Source organism: Belonocnema kinseyi, chromosome 8 (assembly GCF_010883055.1).
Source record: "Belonocnema kinseyi isolate 2016_QV_RU_SX_M_011 chromosome 8, B_treatae_v1, whole genome shotgun sequence".
Lineage (NCBI taxonomy): Eukaryota > Metazoa > Arthropoda > Insecta > Hymenoptera > Cynipidae > Belonocnema > Belonocnema kinseyi.
In genome coordinates, this window is record NC_046664.1 from 48556988 (window position 1) to 48575547 (window position 18560).

Genomic DNA, 18560 nt, shown 5'->3' on the forward strand with positions numbered 1-18560 from the left:
AATCGACTCGGGATACTTATAAGATACTACCATGATTTTTTCAGATTTTTTGGTCCAAAAATAAATTAGGCCAAAAACCGGCCTTACCGACCCGCCCCCTTTGATTTACATTTAATGGGAAGATTGAAATTTGCGCTATTCTGGAATATCTTCTTAAATAATTGACAAAATGCCTTTATCCTGGTTTCTTTGACAAAGAATTTTTAAAGTTTTGAAAAATAACAAATTTCTATCCACTTAACCACTGGCTCAACACTTCTTAACCACAAAATTTAACATTTTAGAAAATTATTTTCAAAATCGAATGAAGTTTAAAGAAAAGATTAATACTTTATTTAAAACAATAAATATTTAAAGTTAACAACATTATTCATTTAAGACCTTAAATTTATTTCATCTGAATAAAAATAAATTTAAAACAAATAAACAAGGTCAAATAATGAATTTTATTGAATGTAACAAACATTTTTTCAATCTCATATCAAAGAAAAATCTGTTTTATTCAAATAAAATTTGTTTGAATCAAAGAAGCATTTTTCATCGCATACGAGACGTTAAGCCATCAAAATTGTGATATCTGATTCTGGATCAAATAATAAAAAGGAGATAAAGTGGAAAAAAGTCGATTTTGCAATAAACGAAAAAACTCCCTATCCTAAATCGCTAAATCCCGGTCCCCTAGATACCCTGTATTACCATTTTTTTTCAAATTTATTAAGTTAGTGTTTAAATACTACGTCATACTACTAGTGGATGAGGGTACTAGGTTTTGTGAAGATTCATGATTTAGACATGGAAAATATTAATGTGAATAACAATTTGTTGAAATGCTTTGAAAAAATCAAAATTAATGATTTTATTTCTAAAATAATCTCGCATCTAAATAAAAACTTCACAGCTTTTCCCTCATGCCCCTTTGCGGCCCTTTTTAAAGAATTTCTTTTCTGTTTTCAGGAAACTTCCCTCTTTTCTCTTTTTTCGCTGAAAAAAGAATTAAGATAATAGAAACCAAGAATAAAATCCAAATATTTTTCATTGAAACTGAATAGTTTTTAATTATTGAAAAGTCCACTATTATTTTTGTTAGTTTATAATTTATCTTTTTTGGTAAGAAATTCAACTATTTGGTTAAAGATTGAACTATTTTACCAAAAACTCGTCTTTTTAATTAAAAATTAATTTTTTAAACTGAAAACTTAACTAATCAATTTTTAGCTGAACATTGATCGTTTTCATTTGAAGATTAATCTACTTATTTTGTCGTTAGGAACTAATCTTTTTTTTTAAGATTCTACTACTTTGTTTAAAGTTGATGTACGTGTTTAAATATTCATTTGCTTGGTTAAAAATTTAAACATTTTCTTGAAATTCGTTTTTTTTGTTATCAAAAATTAATGTTTAAACTGAAAACTCAACTGTTCTATTATTGTTTCAAAATTGATCGTTTTTAATTGAAAATTCACCTATTTAGATACAAATGAATTTTTTTGGTTAATGATTCATCATTTTGATTGAAAATTCATTTCAATATTTTAAAATTAAACTTTTTTATTTTGTGGTTAAATATTTTCCTTCTTAGTTGAAGTTCAATCAACTTAGTTGAAAAGTGAAGTATTTTGTTAAAAAATAATTTTTTTATTGAAAATTATTTTTTTTTTCTGAAAATTTAAATATTCAATTATTGGTTGAAAATTGATAGTTTTAAGTTGAACATTAAGCAGTTTCATGAATCATTCATTTCGTTAGTTGAAGATCTATCTCATTGTTTTAAAATTTATGTATTTTGTTGCAAATTCGTTTTTATTTTTGTAGAAAATAACCTTCTTGGTTACAAATGAATTTAGTTAGTTAAAAGTTGAACTGCTTTGTTAAAATTAATTTTATTGGTTGAAGATCCATCTATTTGGTCGAAATTTTAACTATATTTTGGAAATTTTCATTTCGTTGAAAATGATTTTTTTTTATCTAAAAAAGTAATTATTTCATTATTGGTAGAAACTTAATCGATCTAGTAAAATATTTATGTATTTTGTTGTAAATAAATCTTTTTCCTAAAAAATGAATTATCTTGATTGAAAATTAAACTAATTGGACCAAAGTTGAACTACTTTGTAACAAATTCATTTTGTTAGTTGCAATTCTCTCTCTTTGTTTGAAAACACAACTCTTTTTTTCAAAATCAAATTTTTCAAATAATTTAACCATTATCGTTTTGAATCAAAATTGATCAATTTTTATTTAAAATGTAACTGTTTGGTTAAAAAGTTAAACTATGTTATTGAAATAATCAACATTTATGTTGAAAATCGAACTGTCTTGTTAAAAATTTGTTGTTTTTTGTTTTTTTCGTTTTTTGATCATTCTAATGTTTTTGTAGAAAAACTTTTTGGTTGAAAATTCAACTTTTTTCTATAGAATTTGCCCTTTTGGTTTAATAAATCAACAATTGGGTAAAATTCTTGTTTGGAAATTCGTGTTTCTTGGTTAAAAATTCATTTTTCATAGTGAAAGTATAATCCTTCTATTTTAAAAATTCTACTGTTTGGTTAAAATAAACCTGGTTTGTTGAAGGATTTCACTTTCTTTAAATTTGTATTTTTTAGTTGCATGCAACAACTTTTCATTTAAGCTTAAAATCTTTTTTGGTTAAAATGTATACTATTCCATTTTTTCTGAAGACATGATCTTTTTGGTTACATTCGACTCTTATTTATTTAAAATCCTTTTTGCTTAAAATGTTAACCTATTTATTTTTCTTTAAAGGTATCTCTCTTTTTATTGAAAATTTAAATACTTGGTTGAGAATATTGATCTACTTTATTTCAAATTAATTTTTTGCTGAAGGTTCATCATTTAAGTATACAATTCGTTTTGGTAAAATTAGGAAATTCAACTACAAGGTTAAACATGCAACTGTTTGTGGTTAAAGATAATTTTTTTCATTCCGACTATTTGGTTGCAAATTCAATTATTTGTTTAAAATTCGTCACTTTTGTTTAAAAATTCAACAATTTTGTTGAAAATACAATGTATTTCTATCTAAAATCTTAAGTAATTCATACTTCATTGAATATAGTACCTGCATACATTAATTTTATTGAAAAGAATATTTTCTTGTAAAATCACTCTATTTCCCCTGTTTTGAGGGAATTTTCGGCTGTGAAGTCTATTAAAATATTAAAGAGGAGGGGGCGGAGGGACAAATGTGTTTTAAATAGCGTGACTTAGTTTTTGAACAGCCCCTTGCAAACGTCTTTAAAAATGTTTTATCCCGGTACATGCATATTGAAAGGTTCTATTTTGGGAATCCGAATAATAAGTTCATCTCTGAAGAAAAATCTAAAAGAAAAAATCTAGGAGAGTACGCATCATTGTATTCTCCAAAATAGGACCTTTCTATCTGCTCCTTCGAGATATAACCTTTTACTTTCAACGCTCCGAGATAAAGCCTTATCATTCGCATACGTCACGATAAAAAAAAAGATTAAATATCCTGGTTTGTATAATTTTATTAAATTTATAAGAAAACTAGCTTCCGTGGCTTTCGAAAAATATGTTACGCTTTTTCAGGAAAGTTTATGAGCCTCAGTGGGTTCAGGGTTTCAGAGAAGTTTTTACGTAATTTCGCTCTATTTCTCATAGCAAGAAGATAGGAAGGAGCTCTGATTCTGACTTAATAATAGAGAATCATAGTGCAAATCACAGGGTAAGACGCCTAATTGATAGTTTATAGCAACTGAAATACACACCTCTTCGAAGCAATCAATATTTCCGGTGCTCTGTACCACCGGGTAGCAACGTAATCTGTTAAAGTTGGATCACTTCCGGTTTCACCGTCGCCTTCACCAATTTGAGTCACTGAACGAGCCAGTCCGAAATCAGCAATTTTGCAGTGACATTGCGAATTTAGTAATATATTGGATGGCTAAAAATATGATTTATTTTACAATCATATACTATAATAAGACCAAAAAAAAAACTCAAAATGAGTAGATTCATTGGTAATTAAAATTTTTTTTCTTGTGTTGAAAAGTTTCTTTGGGCTTTGGGAACAAATACAAAAAAAAATTCAAAACATTTCTCATACATGGAAAACGATTTTTTTTTTATTTAAGATTATGGAAGTGAATAACCTTATACGGAAAAAATATGACATTTTCTTTTCGCTAAAATATAATAATTCAAAAGTAGTGCCTCGTCTTCCCGAAATTCGGGATGAGTATTCAAATACTTTTTCTCAGTTTGGCTAGTCATCCAAAATTTTCGGGACGACTAGTCTGTCCTGTTCCAACTCCCCCGATTTTCCCAGACGTCTAGAAACAGTCTATTTCAAAACATGAAGAAATATGAAATTTTGTTAATTTGTACCTAAAGTTGCCAACAAAAATGTTGCAGTTTCATTTTTAATTTTCTGGTTCTCTTTTTAATGAACTAAGAAAATAAGTACATTTTTTCAAGTTTCAAACCAAATTTCTTTTACGTTTTTTTACAGATCTTGTGAAAACGAATTTTTACGGATCTTGTATACAAGTGGCACTCATTTCAGGATCCTTTTAATAGAAACAAAATTGTGTTTCAAACTTCAAAATATATACATGTTTCCTTAGTTTAGTAAAAAGACAATAAAAAACATAACAAAAAAAAAACATTTTGTTAATGCTAAAAAGCACCCCCCCCCCTTCCCCCCAACATTTTCTAAAACTCCTTAAGAGAAAAATCCCGTTTTTTTCAATCGGTCACTCCCAAGTCTTTAAAATTAACATGCGGAATTTCAAATGGCAAAATCTCAGTTTTCAAAAAAGTGAGAGAAACAACAACTTATAACAAAAATTTTATAAATAAAATTCACGTCTCACGGAATTCTCAAGTAATAATTTGTACCGCAAAATCCTGCCCCCACTAACCCTTCGTATTTTTAAAAAAAATGTCTAGAAAAAAGGATTTTCATGTAAAGTTCATGTCAAAAACGACTTTTCAAAAGCTTCTTTTGACATAACCCGAGTAAAAATGCTTCGATTTGAGTTCGACTTGGTTATGTCTTGAGTTCGGCTCCAAGACATCGATGCTTGGCTGCAGATCAAAACTGAGTCGAGACGTAGGCCTACGTCTTACTTTTATGGCCACAACAGGTAAAATGGCGTTTACTTGTCTTAAGTCGAGCCTTGTCTTTGGTAAGATTATCGAACGTTTTTTGGCTCATAAATGACATTGAAATTTGGCCTGAACGAGTATAACCCTTAAAAATTGTCTTCAAAAAAATAAAAATTGTAACTTTCTAGAAGGATCTCCTAAACTGTTAGAAATACGTAAAAACAAACAACACTTTTGGTATCATCGCCAAAAAAGTATAATACAAATAACAATCCCCGTAAATAAGTTGATTTAGTATATGTTTATTTGTATAAAAATATGCAAGATCGTTTAACCATTAATAAAGATTAGCTTTTATGACTGTTAGAATTACCCTTTTTTTAGGGCAGATGCTCGAAGTTATAAGCCGCACGTATTGGAGTCATAAAAATTCGACTCAAGAGGTAAATTCATGTCTTCAAGACATAAAAAATTGTCTACAATACATAAATTGTAGTCTGGCTCCGTATCAAAACTGAGACATGCTCAAGTCGAATTTTTTGACTTCAGCATGTCTTGATTGGGGGCAATTCAAGTCGAACTCAAGTCGAAGCATTTTGATTCGGGAAAAAGTAATTATATTATACAAAACAATATTTGGAGTGATTTTAAACACATTTTTAATTAAATCCTGAAAAAATCTTACTTTTCAGGATTGATAATAATTTCATGTATGCCATAGTGATATTTTTTAAACTCATTTCTCAATTGTTTAAACAATTTATATCTGAAGAATTGATTTTTTCTTCCATAAAATCTTAAAAAGTTAGTATTTTTAGGACAAACGATAATTAATTAACGTAAGGGTTAATATTTTTTGTAAAAAACAGTTTGAAAATTATTTAAACAATTAATAACCATTAAAGTGTCATTTTTTCGGATATCTTACACTATGGCCGTTATTATTCAATATTTTTTCATTTAAGAACTTATTACCAATTTCTTTACAATAATTAGTAGTTAAAACAATTTTTTTCATTACATATGTCATTATTTTTTCAGGCCGGTCTTGTTTCGTTAATTATGAAAAATGTTTCATACGCATTTTGGGAAACTACTCATTATACTCCAAAAAAAGTAATAGTTACTGAACAAATTGTTTAAACAAATTAAAATGTTTAAAAACAATAGTGTATAAGTTCTGACGTGGTGCCGTTCTTAAACGTTGTGAAGTTGTGTAAGAGATTTGAAAAAAAAAACTAAAAATTTTTTAACATCCCTATAAGAAAAGGCATTAGTAAATGATTACTAATTGTTTAAAACTTGTTCAAACTGTTTCAAATAAAAAATCATTACTTTTAATATTCATTAAGTGTCCTATTGCTCAATAAAAAAAAGCTTTTCACGATTCTGTGGAAAAAATGAATTATTGTGCGACGAAAATGGTTTCAAAAATTGAAAAATATGTAAAACAAAAAGTATAACTATTAAAATTTATGAAGCGTATGATTTATTCGAAAAATTATATCTTTTTACGAATTAGTGTGAAAAAATTTTTTTTAACGATTTCAATTTTGTTTTTAAATACTTGTGAAGTTGTCTACCATAGAATAATAATCATTTATGCCCAAAAAGTTTCAAAATTTTTTTGGGGTTTTTACGGGCACTTTATACGGGGATTGAGAAGTCAAAATTAAAAGTTATTGGTTAGAAACTCTCTCCTAAACAGAACATTAATTTATAAGAAATAATAACATGCCGTTTTTTTCGCATTTTTGTCAACTATGCTTTTTTAATTAAAAATCCCATGTTAATTCCAAAGGCCCGGGGGCTCCGGATCTTTGAGGAGATATCGTCGAACTGTAGCAACCAAAATTTTTTGGCAACCAACTTTTTCAACTAAAAATTTTAATTCTTTTTAAAACCATTTTTACCTTTGATATTGTCGAAAAAATATGAATATACAAACAAAATTTTAAAAAAGAACCAAAAATAATAGTTTCCTTATTATGTATTTGAAACAAAAACTTAATGTATTATATTGTCTTAGGTCAATTCTGTTTTTTATTTAAAAGTACCTACCTTTAAATCCCTGTGTATAACATTACCCGAATGTATATATTTGATTGCCTTAAACAGTTGGTACATTATAAAAACTTTGTGGATTTCATGGAGAATGTTGCCTCGTTTTATTACATTGTGCAGATCCGTTTCTAAAATATAATCGGAATTATCCATGAGTATATCATACATACAAATTTATACAAAAAAATAATATTAGTTAAATTTTATAAGAATGGTATAAAATGCTGGAAAACTAATAATATTTAAAAATAATTCTATATAATTACATATTTAGAAACGTTCATTAATTACATAAGAAAGTTTTTTGAGATTTTAGACACCCCCCCCCCCCCTATTGTAAGTATTCGTGAGAGAAATAAGGCCGCGCTGCATGCAGGTGTAACAGGAGCGGCGTGGGGTGCGCGGAATATGCGCTTGTCACTCAGACGAGCACTCAAGCATGAACAAACAAAATCGGAGCGGGCTATAGTGAGTTAGTTGCCACCCACCGTCAGCCCCACAATCGGCACTATAGAAGAGTTTTACTGTATTTTGAAATACTTCAAGAGCTTTAGAAATTTTTAGGAAACTGAACGAGATTTCCAAAGCTTTTTAGGTAATTCACGAGATCGCAAGGAATTTTAGAAAAGATTTCATGGAATTATAAATATTATAGGTTAAAATTTCAAATGATTGTAAAATATTTCAAAAAACTTTTAATCGAATTTCGAGTATTTATAGGGAAAAATAGATAAGATTTCAAATATTTCAGGGGATTTCAAATATTTTAAAGATATTTCAGGAAATTCAAAAATATGTCCGCGGATTTTAGAGTATTTCGTAGAACTTCAAAAGATTCCACGACATTTCAAACGATTATCAAATATTACTAAGCATTTTCAGGAATTTCCAGGAATTCTAACGACTTTCAAAACATTTTAATTGATTTTAAAATTGTAAGGGATTTCAAGAGGTTTAAAAAGATCCCTACGGATATAAAGATTTTAATTATTATTAAAAAGATTTGAATGATTTAGTAGGTATCTCGAAAGAATTTGAAATATTTTACGGAATTTAATGGATTTTAAACGATTTAAGGGATTTCAAATGAAAATAAGGAATTTTTATGAGATCTTTGGGATTTCAAGCGAATTCAAGGATTTTAATAGTATTTAATGGGTTTTGACGGAGATTTCAAAGAATTTTAAAGGATTTCATGTTGTGCCGAAGTATTTTCAGAAAATTCGAAGGATATCAGGGGATTTTAAAGCACTATAAAAAATATCAGAGGATTGCAAAATATATCCACTGATTATAGAAGACTTTGTAAGGCGGATTTCAAGGAATTTGGAAATATTCTGATTTGAGATTTAAGAATCAATTAACATAGATTTTAAAGAATTATAAGAAATTTTGAAGATTGTAAAGCGATCTTAAGGATTTTATTTTTTTAGTGTTTAGGGGATTTTAAAAGACACCAAAATAAGTCACGAGATTTCATAGGATTTTAAAGGATTGTATTATAATACTGAAGTCTTTTGACAAATTTTGAACGATATTAAGGGATGTTAATGAGATTTTTAAAAATTGAAGGAATTTAAAAATATTTCGAAGGATTTTTATTAATTTTTATGAGATGAACAGTAATTTCGATCATTTCACGGAATATAAAAGGATGTTAAGGGATTTCAAAACATTTCAAAACATTTCAAAATAAATGCACGAACTTTAGAGGAATTCTTAATATTTCAAAGATTTAACAAAATTTCAAAGGATTTCTGAATATTTTAAAGGATTAAAAAAATGTTCGATGAATCTTAATGGTTTTTAAAAGATTTGAATAGACTTTATATTGTAAGGAGCATTCCAAATATTGCAAAGGATGTCTCAAGATTTCGAAATATTCCGCGGAATTTTACGAATTTTAACTAATTTTTTGCGATTTTCACGAAATTTAGACTTATCAGGAAATTTTGACTATTCGAAGCGATTTCAAGGATTTTCATAGTTTTTGAAGGGTTTCAAGTGATTTCAACATTATTCTCGGGATTTCAATATATTTTAAAGGATTTTAATAACGTATAATAGATCTAAAGTAATTTCGATGATTTAACGGAATTTCAAAAGATTTCAAGAGATTTCAGAAGATATCAAACTGTATCCATAGATTTCAGAGGATTTTGTAACCTTTTTAAAATATTTAACCAAATTTCAAAAAGATTTTTAAATATTAAAATGGATTTAAAAGGATTTTATGGAATTACAATAGCTTTTAAAATATTTAAATTGGTTTTAATATATTTTAAAAGATTTCAAGGGATTCGGAAAGATTCGCACAGATTTTCAATTTTTTAGAAGATCTCGTAGACTTCAAAAGATTTTTAATAAAATTTCAGAAGATTTCTGAATATTTTAAAGGATTCTAGAGGGATTTAGAAGCATTTTGATGGCTTTTAAAAGATTTTAATGGATTTCAAGAGGATTGAAAATGATAGACGTGAATTTATTTTAACCAAGAGGTAGAAAAATATTAACGTGAATAGATAAAGGATAGGATGATATAGAGAAAAGGTCATTGAAAAACATAGACGTGAATTTAGATTAAAAAAAGGGTATGCTAAGCATTGATAGATGTATGATGCGATGAGACAAGGAAGAGCAGATCTATAAAAAGATAGGCTTTAATTCAGATCGATAGAGATAGAAAAATATTAGCGATAAATTAACGATAAATTTTCATAGATTTATGATACGATGAGATACGAAAAGAAGATATTGAATAAGGTAGACGTAAATTTAGATTGACAAAAAGATAGAAAAGATTGACGTAAATAGACAAAGGATAGGATGAGATAAAGAAGAAGGCATTGAAAAAGATTGTATTGAATTTAGATCGAAAAATATAATAAGATAAATTTTATTAGATTTATGATACGATAAGATGGGAAAAAAGACATTGAACAAGATAGACGTGAATTTTGATAGACAAAAAGATACAAAAAGATTGACGTGAATAGACAAAGGCTAGTATGGGATCAAGAAAAGGGTATTGAACAAAATAAACGTAGATTTAGACTGACAATGAGATAGAAATGGATAGACGTTGATAGATGCCGGATAATATGAGATAGATAAGCGGAGATTAAAAAAATAGACGGGAATTTAGAATAACCGAGAGATAGAAAAATATTGACGTTGATAGATAAAGGATAAGATAAGATGGAAAAGAGGGGAATGAAAAAAAAAATTTAGATTGACAGTTTGACGTGGATAGTTGAAGAGTAGGGTGAGATAGAGAAGAAGGGATTTAAAAAGATAGATGGAAATTTATATTAAAAAAGAGATACAAAAATATAGACTTTGATAAGCGTAGGGTAGGATGAGATAAAGAAGATGTAATTCAAAAAACAGACAGTAATTCAGGTAGACAAAAACATTTTAAAAATTATTTCCGTGGACAGATAAAGGATAGGGTGGGATAGATAAAAGATAGATAAAGGATAGTATGCGATAGAGAAGAGGGTATTGAAAAAAATAGAAGTGAACTTGAATTGAAAAATAGAATAAGATCAATTTTGATATATTTATGATACGATGAGATAGGCAAGAAGATATTGAAATAGACGTGAATCTGGTTTCTTAAAGAGATAGAAAAAGATTGACGTAGATAGACAAAGAAAGGTATGAGATAAAGAAGAGAGTATTGACCAAAATAAACGTGAATTTTAGAATAGCAATGTGATAGAAAAAGGTATAGGCGTTGATACGTGCAGGATAAGATAAGATTTAAAAAGAGATATAGGAATTTAGAATAACTGAGAGATATAAAAATATTGACGTGGATAGATAAAGGATAGGATGAGATAGAGAAGAGGGGACCAAAGAAGATGTTAATTTAGATTAACAAAGACATAAAATTGGATATATTTTCTTTATCTCTTTTTACTTCCAGCAGCGGCAGTGCGGGCATTGCAGGGAAATGCTGTGGACTCAACATCCCGAAAAAATTTGCTTAATTAATGGACGCTCTTTTTCTAATTATTGAATTATTTGTTTTAATCAAAAATGAAATTACCCATAAATTCGAAAACCAAATAAATGTCCCTGTCATTGTTGGCTTTATGTAATCCAATCAGTTGAATAATATTTTCATGATTGGCGAAAGATAGCAAAAACACAATCTCTCGAAAAGTGCGCTGAGCATCCGTTTGATTCCTGAAGGCGTCGAAAATTTTCTTCACCGCCACTGTTTCCTTCGATTTTTTGTCAATGGCCTTCCACACAATACCATAAGCCTATAGATTTTTAATTTTAAACATCAATTTTTTCTTATAAATAGTAAACATAATTATATTACATATAAATAAATATAGATTTATACAGAAATTCGAATTATTTTTCTCAGCCATTTTTTATTGTAAATTTATTAAAAAATGAAATTGAAAACGGAGAATTTATTCTACGCGTCCCCAAAACGAAGTTAATACTTCGGAAATAATTGTAATGGTTGTAATAATGTAATATTCAAATGGAAGCTTACAAATGTTTTAATTCAAACGCAGAAAAATTTTCATATATAAGATGGAAACTCTTTATTATTCAATTGAATAATTTTCGATAGCAATAAATTTTACATACAAGCTATCATTTTCAAGGTTCTAAATTAAAACTTATCCTGCCTTTCAAATCACTCTTTCCTTTCGACTCAGTAGAAAAGTATGTAAAGAATGTCCATCCTCCTACATCATAAAAATCTTTAAAATAAAAAAATTTTCTTTCTTCAATGCAAAAAAAATTAAAACTAAACATTCCTCCCTTCTAACTCAATAAAAATGTTCAAAATAAAAGAAGTGCCTTTTCCAGATTCAAAAAACTTGAAAACTAAATTTTCTTGCTTCTAAATCAATAAAAAATAAAATAAACAAATACTCTCTTCCAATTCAGAAAAAGTATTACAAAGAAAAAGTTCCCCTCTCCAATTCAAGAAAAAAGATAAAAAGCAAAAAACGGACTTTTCTAATTAAAAAAAAATATCGTCCTTTCCAACTATATAAAAAACCTTAAAAATAAAATGTTCACTTTCAATGCTGCCAAATTTCAAAAACAAAATGAGCCTCTTCCAACTCAATAAAAATGTTTAAAATTTCCGTTTTCCAGTTCGGCATAAAATTGAAAATATAAAAAAATTCTAAATCAGAAAAGGGAATTTTTTAAAAAACATTTTAATTGAGTTGGAAGAAAGGCAAGTTTGGTTTTGAATTTTTTCTAAAGTTATAGAAGGTCATTTTTTTAAGATTCGTATCGACTTAGACTTTCCCCTCTACCAACTAAATGAAAATATGCGAAGCAAAATAAGTACCATTTCTAGATTAGAGAAAGTTGTAAACGAAAATCTCTTCCCTTCCAGCTCAATACAAATTTAAAAAATAAAAAAATGTTTATCATGTAAATCAGGAAGTATTAAAATAGAAATTTCCTCCCTTCCAGCTTAATACAAATTTCTAAAAGAAAAGAAGTGCCTATTTTAGATCAGAAAAACTTGGTTTTAGATAAAAAAAATTAATAATTCCTTCCTTCCAATTCAACAAAAATATTAAAAATATAAAATTATACTACTTCTCATGTTTTAAATATTTTATACCAAAATTTCCTTCTTTCCAACTCAGTAAAAATCTTACAAATATAAAATCTCTCTCTGTCTCTCAACTGTCAGTTGATTATTTAAAATTTGTTTTTCAACCTTTTTCAAATTCAATCGCTTTCAATTTTTAATTGTTTAGGTCTTCTGTTTGGAAAAATGTTTAAGTAAAAGATTTTAAAATTGCGCATTGTAAACCGAATGATTTCATAAATGAAAAAGTTAACAATTAAACTTAACATTTAAAAAAGTAGAAATCCAACTTATTTTGAATTGTTGGTAAATTAAAATTATTATAGATGAATTATATAAATTTTCTCATAAAAATTGGTCAAGTTCCAAATGAAAAAATTAAATTTCCTAATTTTTCCAGATTAAAAAAAATCCTTGTAATTTTCCGGTTTTTCAGGCTTCCCGGAAAATTAAGATGGATATATTATCTTGTGTCTTGACAGTGTATATTGACACAATTCGACATCGATTTCTATAAGACACGAGGCATAACTAAATATTTTATTCATATTCACAAGAGTGTCATCTAATTATAGTACGTCAGTAAGAATAAAAAATAAATAAAATAGAGCTTCCAAGAAAAAAAATCTATGAAAAGCTATGACAAGGAATACGAAGAAGTGATTTTCATTTTTCATTTAGTACATATTTTTTTCCATTATGTCTTTTATGTTTTATTACGTTTTTCCACATGAAGGTCTGGTATATAGATAATCGATTGTCTCGTGCCATTTCAACTGGGAAATAAAGCGAACCTTCCATTGTTTTATCTATATCACTATGCACTTAACGACTATCATGCTTTCTTAACCGATTTAAATGTAATAGTATAAGTTCCCGAAATAAATTCAATCCATTCTCTAATTTTTTTATCTATAAACAATGAATTAAACATAAAAATAAATAAGCAAAGTTAGAAATAAACACTTTGAATAAAATATCGTAAAATATATTTGCTGAAACTTAAAAAAATGACAAGTTCTTATATTTATTTTCTATTTCGGCAAAAAGTTTAATAATTAAGCTTTTTTCAATTTTGACAATTGAGAAGTGTCCAGCAAATGATTTTAATTCGAAAATCAATTGTTTCGTGGAAAATAAAAAAAATGATTTTAATTTCACGTTAAGTCTCCTATTATCAAATTCATTTGTTGGAAGCAAAATACTGATCCAAACATTAATTACTGATATAACTTCTTCACACTTCAATGATTATTTTGCTTCCAACAAACGAATTTGATAACGGGAGACTCAACGTGAAATTCAAACCATTTGTATATTTTGAAAGAAATAATTAATTTTTCGAATTCAAATCTTTTGCTGGACACTTTTTAAATGTGAAAATGAGTAGCATTTAAAATAAAGAAACTTAAGAGCCACTGAAAAAAACTTTACAATATTAATCATATGGTTTATATTTTAAAAGAGATTTCGTGACGCCTAAATCAAAACAGTACAAAAAGCATATTGAAAGAATTAAAAACCTAAATTTTTGATGTACTTGAAAAAAATGGTAAAAATGATTTTTCAACATTCTTTTAAATGTATATAGATATTGAGAATTCGTTCTCTTTAATTACTTATTAAATTCTGCTGTCAGATTTAGAATTTTTTATTCTATTTTTTTTCACATTGTAACAAAAAAATAAATAATTTCATATTCTCAGCGTATCTTTTGAATCAGAAGACATTTTACGTTATGTTTAACGCAATGCAATAAAGTAACTAAAAATTAGATTAGAAATTTGAAAATAGCCTCCGGATTAGAAATTTATGATCAGAAGTTTTTTTTTTTAAACATTCGAAATTACTTCTAAATTATTTTATAATTCGGATCATTATAATTTACTGACTGTAATTCATGAAATTTGGATTTCTCTACACATTTTTATTTTAAAATATTAACTTAAGTGTGTTCTACAATGCAATTTAACACTATTCAAAATACTGTAGAACAATGCAATTTCATCTTCGAACATTTTGAACATTTTTTGATAATTAAGTTAATAAAAGTTGTTTTAAAACTTAAGTTAGTATAATGTAATATATTTATAAAATTAATTGTTTCTCTAATACTCTTTGATTAAATAAAAGAACTCAAGTTTGTTCTATAATACTATTTAAAATCATTCACAATTCTGTGGAACAATACAATTTCTTTCCAAAAAATATTGAAAATTCTTTGAAAATTAATTAAAATTAATCAAAACACGCAAAAAATAACATTAAAAACTTTTTTTTATAACATAACAGAAATCAGTACTTAAAATCAAAGCTATTTCTACGATTATCTAAAACAATAAGCATTTTTCCATCCCTGGCTCGGGATTTAAATTTTATCATTAAAATAATTATTTTTTGTATAAAATCAAATTTTTTTTTAGACTAAGATCAGTATAAAATAATTAATGTAAGTTATAAAAGGATACTGCCGTTAGATTAAATAAAATAACTTGAGTTTGTTTTTCAAAATCATTTAACACCATTCATTATGCGCTGGAAAAATATAACTTTTTCGGAAATTTTGAAACTTTTTTTAACTTAATTAAATAAAATAACTTGAGTTTGTTTTGCAATGAAAATTAACACCATTTACAATACTCTACAATATTATTTCTTCTTCGAATATTTTGAAGATAAAAAAAAAAGTTTTTAAAAAAGTTAATAAAAATGATCATAAAACGTGGTTTAGTTACAATTTAATCAATGTAATTTATGAAATTATTGTTTTTTCTACTTCTTTTGTATAAAATAAAAGAACTTGAGTTTGCTCTGCAATACTATTTAACACCATTCTCAATACTCTGAAATATAATTTTTTCTTCAAAAATTGTAAACAATTTTTGAAAATAAAGTTAATACAGATGATTTGAGAACTTCAACAAATATAATTTCACAAAAGTTATTCATGAAATTATTGATTTCTCTACTCCTTTTGTATAAAATAAAAGAACTTGAGTTTCTTCTTTAATACTATTTAACACTGTTCACAATACTCTGAAATATAATTTTTTTCTTCAAAAATTGTGAATATTTTTTGAAAAGCATGTTGATAAAAATTATTTTGAAACCTGGATCAGTATAATTTAATAAAAGTGATTCATGAAATTATTTATTATTTACTCCTTTTGTATTAAATAACATACCTTTATTTTATTCTCAAATACTAATTAACACCATTCACAATACTCTGAAACAATATAATTTCTTACCTGGAAATGCTGAACATTCTTTGAAAATTAATTAAATAAAATTTGTTTTAAAAACTTGAGCAGTATAATTTAATGAATTTAATTTATCAAATTATTTGTTTCTCTACTCCTTTTGTACAAAATAAAAAACTTGACTTTGTTTTTACCACTAGTTAACACCATTCACAATAATCGGGAACAATATAATTTCTTCTCTAAAAATGTTGAACATTCTTTGAACATTAATTAAATAAAATTTATATCAAACAAATTGAACCTGTATAATTTAATGAATTTAATTCGTGAAATTATTGAATTCTCTACTTATTTTGTATTAAATAGAAGAATTTTCATTTATTCTTCAATACTGATTAATACTATTCAAAATACTCTGGAACAGCATAATAATTCCTTCTTCGAAAATTTTGAACATTTTTTGAAAATTAATATAAATTAATCAAAAACACATAAAAAGTAATAACCAGTTATAAAATTAGAAACATTTTTAATAACACCATTGAAATCAGTACTTAAAATGACACTATTCCTAAGGTTATTTAAAATAATAAGAATTTTTCCATTTTCTTTAAATGTATAAAAATTGTAAACAAACCTAAACAAATAAATTCTAAATGATTTACGATGAAATTAAGTAAAAATTAGATTACCCCTTTTCCGAGTCGTCGGAGGATGTCATATTGCTTGGTGACATGGTTATCAATTTCAGAGACTTTTTCGTTGTTACTTTTCCCTGACATTTTAGCAAGTTTAAAACCGATATTGGTAATAAATCAGTGGACCGGCGATTTGAAAATATTTTTCCCGACCGCACAAGGAATATCAAGCGGATGCGGCGCGGATCTGAAGAGCATTCACATTTTTACACATCAGGAGGAAGGGAAATCCAGTTGGATAGTTTTTTAATTCAACCTTTGACACATCAATGTGATTGTGTTGTAGTATATACCTATCGGTTGTCAAGACAACAGCTTGCCGCACTCACGGCTACCAACCCCATCATGTGGCTAATAAAAACAAACAGGTGTTTCAGTAAGGGATCGACCATTGTAAACAGAAATAGTACAATTCATTTTCCGGATTTCCGAGCGTGAAATTAAGCTGCTGTACCACTTTACAAATTTCCCATGGAGTTCATTACTCTAAAATTCGAATATTACAACCAAATCTTTGATAAAAATGAAAATGTTTGGTCTCTTTAGGTTGTAAATTCAAGTAAATTTATAGATTTACTTCTTCTTTTTAACTTATACTTTGATGTTAAAAAGTCACACGGAATTTTTTATTGATAAAAATTCAACTATTTTATTTTTAATTTGTTTAATTTAAAAATACATCTAGTTTCAGAAAAATTGCTTTTCTCTTGTTTACAAATTCAACTTTATTTGTGTAATGTTCGTCTTTTTAGTTAGAAAATTCATTTTTTTTTTGTAGAAATTTGATATCTTTTGGTTAGGAAGGCATCTGTCTCATTCAAACTGATCTGTTGTGGTAGAAAACTGTACTATTTAGTTAAAAATTCGTTTTTTTTTTATTTCAAAATTAATTTTTTTAACTAAAAAGTTTTTCGTCTTTTTTAGTAGAAAAATAATCCTAGTTCAAAATTAATTTCTTCCGAAAAAATGTAACTGGCTCTTAGAACATTTTTTGTGTTTTGGTTGAAAATTAATCTTCTTGGATAAAAAGTCATTTTTTTTAGTTAAAATTAATTTGGCTGTAAATTAAACTTTTTGTAGTTGAAAAGTCTTTTTTTTTTAAATTGATTTCTAAACTCAAAGCTCAACTATTTGATTCATGGTTGCACTTTTTTTTAGTTGAAAGTTCCATTATTTGGTTGAAAATTCATGTATTAAAAAGTCTTGTTTTCTGATAAGATTATTCTTGTAGATGGGACCTTCTCATGAATATTTACATTCCACTATTTCGTTTAAAAATTAAATTATTTTCTTAATTAAAAAATTTACATTTTTAGTGAAAAATCATATTTCCGGGTAGAAAATGGCAGAAAAATGGTAAGAAAAAGTCGAATCATTTTAAACGATATTCAGAAGTTTTAAAAGAATTTCAAACAGAATTTAAAAGTTGAAAAGATTCCAAATAATTAAAAATAAAATTATATACAAAAATTTCATTAAGATTCCTATGAAAATTACAAATATTTCCAAAATTTTAAACAAAAATTAGAAACTTAAGATATTTATTTTTATCTTGCAGCATTGATTAAGAGTTTTATGAAAAAATCAAATCAATTTAAGAGATATTTAGAAATTAAAAAAAAATCAAATATAATTTTACGTTTCAAAAGATTCCAAAAAATTCGAACGAACATGTAGATTTTTGATGATTTAAAAAAAAAACATTTTAAAGCTTTTTAAGGATTTTTAAAGTTTTAAGATAATGAAACAATATTCTCAAGATTTCTGGGAAAATTTCCAATTATTTTTTTGTTTCAAAAATTATTTTTTACGTATTATTTAAAAAGACTTTAAAAGGAAAACAAAGTTGGAAGAATAAATAAAAATTGAACAATTAATACTTTAGAAAATATTCCAATATGATTTAGATGT

At 26.5% G+C, this 18560-nt stretch overlaps 1 protein-coding gene across 1 annotated transcript in view; it reads right to left on the bottom strand.

Moving 5' to 3' along the window:
• The window catches only part of LOC117178940 (extracellular signal-regulated kinase 2), a 34353-nt gene extending 17321 nt beyond the window's left edge, over positions 1-17032 (bottom strand). Inside the window, exons 1-4 of the mRNA XM_033370515.1 lie at positions 16644-17032; positions 11210-11429; positions 7153-7283; positions 3750-3925 (exon numbers count right to left, since the gene is read on the bottom strand). Of these exons, the coding sequence (XP_033226406.1) occupies positions 3750-3925; positions 7153-7283; positions 11210-11429; positions 16644-16733 (617 nt within the window). The 5' untranslated portion in view covers positions 16734-17032. The remainder of the gene's footprint in view (positions 1-3749; positions 3926-7152; positions 7284-11209; positions 11430-16643) is intronic.
• Between the last annotated feature and the right edge of the window lie 1528 nt (positions 17033-18560).